Source organism: Cylas formicarius, unplaced genomic scaffold, assembly GCF_029955315.1.
Source record: "Cylas formicarius isolate icCylForm1 unplaced genomic scaffold, icCylForm1.1 PGA_scaffold_6__28_contigs__length_40554024, whole genome shotgun sequence".
In the NCBI taxonomy this organism is placed as follows: Eukaryota; Metazoa; Arthropoda; class Insecta; order Coleoptera; family Brentidae; genus Cylas; species Cylas formicarius.
In genome coordinates this window covers 32,212,002-32,218,001 of record NW_026844347.1, presented here as the reverse complement: position 1 = coordinate 32,218,001, position 6,000 = coordinate 32,212,002, and the positions used below count along the sequence as shown (strand labels likewise).

The following is a 6,000-nucleotide window of genomic DNA, read 5'->3' as shown; positions in this document are numbered from 1 at the left end:
TTTATATTTTTTATACATATGACATACATTAGTAAAACTTACTGGCAGGTACTTACTAATCGTGAACTCAATTCAAGAATTTTAACAATAATCATTATTCTAATCAAAATTATTTAGAAAATTCCACAGTCCTAATTTTTAACCAATCAATACGTGTTTTTTTCGCACATCATCATGGCAACGGATGAATTTTAGTGGACATTTTTCCCTCGTGGCTACCCAACAGGGAATTGTCCTGAAATTATTGTGACGTTTCCATGGTAACTAAATAATTAAGTCGACCAAACCTACGTTTTACTTTTACAAAATAAATTTTAATTATTTGATTTTTGAGCACAGTTTGGTGTGGAATTTTCTTGCCGAATACAATACGAGGCCAAATGAAATCCGGACATAATTTGACCTCTACTGATAGTACCTGTGAAAATTCTACACCAGCAGTATTTAAGCAATTAGAATTGATTTTTATTGACAGATCGCCATGCCAACGTATGTATTTTGTTGGAAATTGGAAGAGTAAGTAACCAAGAGTAATATTGGACATTTTTTGACCAAACTACAAAATCTATTATTTCTTTAATTAAATGTCATCACATTTCGCAAAAACTATAAACACATAATTTCTCTTCTCAATGGTGATACAGTTGGACTTGGATTCAACGAACATTGTTGAACATAACATAACAACATTGTTGAACATAATTTTAAATAACTTGAAACAATTCGAGATAACATTTTTTCGTTCAAATGGCAAGCGTAATCTGCTGTAACTTGTGCTAAATATGACATGGTATGATCGTCAATGGTTAGGTTGGACCATTTTTCACATAATTTAGAAAAACAAGCTTTTAATTTTTCAAAGAAACTTCGACACGCTACTGTAATACTTTTTACAAAACTTCTGGATTCCTCCTGAGTCGGTTTTTGCTGAAAAATCCAACAGTTCGACTCAGCAAAAACCGAAGCAGGAGGAATCCAGATGTTTTGTAAAAAGTAACGAGCTTCTGCTACAAAACTAAGAGCTTTTGAAAGTAATAATTTATTTCGAATGTTTTACTTACTAGTTACGACAACTGAAATTAACGGCCGATTTCTTGTCGAAGAAAAAAGTTAAATACTATTTAAAAATCTTCTGGATTCCTCCTGCGTCGGTTCAGGAATCGAAGTTGCTGACGTTTCGCCAATCATCCTGTTGCCTTCTTCAGAGAGCTTTACTGAAACAGTTTCAGTACCGATCGAAGTTACGTATCGAAAATCGAAAAGACAAAAAAAAATCTAGGCATTCGCATTGTAAACTAATCCTGCCCTATTTTCCTATAAAATCACTCTTTGCTACTTATTGGACTGCTTTTTATGTTATTCGATTCTTAAACCATTTTTTATTGGTGTGTGTCATATTATTCGGAATGTCGCTAATAAGATGGAGAACGTAGAATCACGGGATTACACGACAAAAAAATCTAAACCGATTGTAATAGTACTGTAAAACAATGGGAGTTACACCTATGAGCCCAACGCCTATAGAGTAGGTGATATCAAGGTTGGAAATTTGAATAGAATTTGACGATTTAGCGGCGTTCAATGTTATTTTTGCTGTTTTACATAAGAGAGTAAGAGAGTTTGAAATAATGTATATCGAGCTCTTTAGGATACATTGGCTAAAAGATTTAAAAAAAAATAGCAGTTACATCTTATTGCTGCTAATGAACAAGTTGAATGACTCTAATACTGAACTTTTTGCACACGGTCCAGGTTACGTCGAGGTATACGAAACTATCTATTACTTCTGAAAGTTCCGTCGAATCAAATGCGGATACCTAAAATTCGATTTGTAGTTTAAAATGGTCAGGTACGTGAATTTGGCCTTCCGATATCGCATTTGACATTTATATATGCAGATACGTGTGAATTCCATCAGCGCCATTGTTAAGAAATTCTTTGAAAAATGCTGCGACACGAGGTGAAAAAAACGTCTCATCAAAATATTAATTAACATTGGTGTCTCACAGGTTTTTATAAATTAGACAGTAGATGACAATTCTTTTGTATACACTAAGTGCTTCATTTCAAGCTATTTCTGCATGAAACAACCAATATTGAGGGGTTACTAAAAACAATTACCAAAAAGCATTGCAAAATTAATTGAGTTTGCCAGGTTAGTATTGGTTGGCTAACATAGTATTAGTTAAAGGTTACAAAATAATCCTTGCAATGACAACTTCTATAAGTGTTTGGAAAACCAACTTGGTTAAGTGTACTCATTGTTTTTACTCGTAATTGCAAAATATTTTTATTTATAGGACAGAACTTAAAGTAAATTTAATTTGATGCATTTCTTGTGTTACAACTCGTATTGCTAAAAAATTCTGAAATATTTTAGTCAATTAGACATTTTAAATTTTTAGTTTCATTGACTTTTAACAACAATGTATAGGATAATGTCATATAAAATATGGTAAAATTAAATAGATAATAAGCTCTATAATAATACCTATCCCTTCAAAAGCTCTACTTAGATATAAAAAAGAGAAACAGAGATTTACTATTCTCTTCTAAACGAGATAAAACAAATGGATATAAAAACATCATAGCTTCTTCCGTCGAATGGCCTTTCCGAAAACCAGATTGGCAATCACTGAAAAAATTTTCTGTATTAAAAAACAAAAAGTGTCTTTTTTAATGCATTAATAATTAGTTTTTGATTTGTGCATCTGAAACCGAAAATAAATTTCTAACAATCCTGAAAAATCATAAAACTTTAGGATATGAAATCACCCCATGACTTTTCCGCTAGTGTATTATAAAAACGCTGCTTTTATAAAAATATTTTTTAAAGAAAAGGACCGTAACTCCTTTTAAAATTACAAAAATTAAATATTTCTACAATTGCACGAGAAACAGTTTATACCTGTTTATTTTTTGTATAGTTATGCAATATATAAAAATAAATAAACAATGGCAAGTTATTTTCTTTCTAGCTAGCTATGAACCCACAAAAAAAATCGTTTGTTGAAACAAACCCTGCACAAGGAAAAGAAGGTGATTATGTAGTAAATTATGACATACCTACCGTCCAAATGATCGGTCAGCGAATTCATTAAGCCACGAGTTATAATTGAAATACGTTTATTAAATAAATCGCCCAAAGTTGACAAATGACATTTAATATAAATGAATACAAGTAAAATGTTACACATCATGCTAGAAGCACGAATATACACGCAGATCCCTCGTGTAGGCATAAACGCATTATAGATATAAAAATATCCTTAGCGGTAGAAGCACAAAGCAATTCATTCGCAAAATAACCATTTCCAATGGGACGTAAAAACTGAACAACACACCTACAACTAACATTCGAAGGAACTTTTTTTCATTTATATAGTCACCAATATTAAATTTACTTTAAAGCATATCAAACGAGAGTTACATTATGAAATGGAGCTTACCATAAACCTATTCAATAAATAGAAGGCAAATACTATAGATGTTTTCCTACCGACTAAATTACGATTAAATAACAAAACAAAAAATGTTTAAGTAGACGAGTGGAAAAAGTAATATCATTAAAAAAAATCGAATTCAAGATGACTAAACTCGTAAGTACTACAGCTAGAGATCACAGAGGTTTATAATGGACACCCAAACCGGGATCCTACTGTCGCCACTCTAGCCGAAAATCATAACTTCGTCTTGTATGTGCCGTTGACTTCTTCCATCGGCATGTCATGCATGAAACTAAGATTCACCGATCCCTTTTTAGGTCCGTTTTCCAAATTACCAGTACTGGCGGAATGCTGAATGTCGTTTGAACTCGTTTTCCGGCTGCCGTTTTCCAAAACGCTTGTACTGGCGGATGGGTGGATGGTTGCTGAACCATTACGACTGGATTTTTCGGGCTTGCCGTCTCTATCGGAAGGCACCATGGTCTCGATATAACGGCGCTTCTTTCCCGGCAAATAGTCCGCCATCTTGCGGGCAATAGGATGAATCAGTTCGCGATCGTATATATCGCTTTCGCTGGCGGTAAAGTAGGAAATCGTCCAGCCAATGAGGACGGTAAGAAAGCAGCCTATGAAGCTGTAGTACATGTAGGTGATGGAGTATATCGCGGAGAGTGGATCTCTGCAACACAAGATGTCGCCATATTAGTAACGGTTGAGTAATAAAAGAATAACATTTGGAATACTGGGTGCAATAATTTTAACAACGAACAATGCCGGCAAAATAGTGATCTTACTTCAGTTTCGCTAGAGACAGTTAGTGCCACTTACGCGTAACACAGGCACATAACCCTATGTCTATAATCGCCGCAGAGTACATAATGTTGGTAACAAAAGACGGAAACTCCTTATAAAGTCGTAGAAATGATGATTCTTTTTTATTTTAAAAAACTAGTAACTCAAACTTTCATTGGGACCGTTCAGACGGTATTGTTAAAATAACTGACGCGTCTGTTTTGAAAGTAGAAAAAATGCTGCTGACGCATTTTGCTATAATTCATCTTTTAGTGAAACTAACTGCAGAAGCAAAAGCATTACGCAAAGAAAAATGACCGTGCTTATCGGGATATTATACCAATTCCAAAGAAAAAGTTTAATGACTTCATACATTTGGTAAAAAGTAATGCTATTAAAAAATGTCACAGTCACTTTTATAATAGCCTGAAAGGTGCCAAAGACTGAAATGTCAGGGATTTTTAGTTATTTTAAAAATAGTACTTTTTATTTATTTTCCGAAAACCAGATCAGTTGGTTGTCGCTTTTACTGTAGAATAGCTTAGCTTTTGTTTACGTGCCATGATAATTCTACGTGCCAAAGTTTATAAAGGCACATTTTTTAGTGTTTTATTAATTTCCAGTTTTGTTTTAAGATACTTCTATGTACCTATCTCGCAAATAAACCTGTCGTATCATATTTTTTTAGCAAAATATTGCACTTTATTTGTGAAATTGAGGTGTGCAAAAAAAAATCAATAACGGTACAAAATTTAAAAAAGAACCTCTTTTTTTTGTTTTAAAAAGAGACTTAAAAAAAATATATCACTATAAATTTTGTAATAAGTACGAAAGTTGAGTCATTTTTTTCTAAATCTTCCTAAATCACTGATTTTCTCGGAACTATTACTTTGTGGATGTGCCACTATTGCACCCAGTGAGCGATTTAATCTCACGTAACGCAGAAATATTCAACTGAGGAACATTTTATTGCAACTAATTGACTAATTAATGAATTTAGAAATCAATTGTTTTTTGGTAGGTACTTCATAAGTGAAAATATTAAATAAAACCTTGAAAACATAGGATCAATTTTTGGCATAATCCAAAGTTTTTTAAATATTGATTGAAAATGAATCCCGCATGCAGTCAATTAATCAATGAAAATTAAACAAACCATCTTGCGTTCTATTTTGTTTGTTGTATGTAAGTATATTTTTGAGTGGGTCTAGCAAATTCTTGGACATCTTCCTAAAACTTTGAGGCCAAAAATGTAAGAAAATAACAATGTTTAGTTTTCTCCCGTAGAGTGAACACCCTGTATATTTAATTTAATTTTCTACTTACGAAGGCTCAGCTCGGGTGGCAAAACTGTTATTAAACGGTGCTGGGGTGGTGGTCGGTGTCCAGGACAACACCCTGTGTTCTGGCTTCAAAATGTGATCGTTGAATGACGAATTCGAGCAGCCGTCCGTGTTCAATGGAAGGATAACGTGTTCCTTTTTGACGGTAAGCCCGCCGAAGGTAATCCATAAAATAATGGCGTGGCTCGAAATAACACCGATCGAGGCACCCTATATAAAAGTAGTATGTGTTAGACTTCGTCTCTTGAACCCAAAGAAACACGGCGTACGGTCAAAACCAAATGATTGCAGCCCAATTTATGTTGAATTTTGAAATCGCTTGTTGCCGAATAATACCGATCAGACATTTTCACAAAGGTTTTTTTTATTTGATAAATTACATTAGAAAACAAAAAACCTATCTAAACCAGGAGAAGATA

At 33.5% G+C, this 6,000-nt stretch overlaps 1 protein-coding gene across 4 annotated transcripts in view; it reads right to left on the bottom strand.

Annotated features, from left to right (window-relative positions):
* Nucleotides 1-3,119: 3,119 nt before the first annotated feature.
* Nucleotides 3,120-6,000, bottom strand: part of LOC132703727 (sodium-coupled monocarboxylate transporter 1) — a 93,434-nt gene continuing 90,553 nt past the window's right edge. For all 4 annotated transcript variants that reach the window (XM_060673165.1, XM_060673166.1, XM_060673162.1 and 1 more), the window contains exons 8-9: nt 5,565-5,791; nt 3,120-4,125 (exon numbers count right to left, since the gene is read on the bottom strand). In XM_060673165.1, coding sequence (XP_060529148.1) covers nt 3,681-4,125; nt 5,565-5,791 — 672 coding nt within the window. In that variant the 3' untranslated portion in view covers nt 3,120-3,680. The remainder of the gene's footprint in view (nt 4,126-5,564; nt 5,792-6,000) is intronic.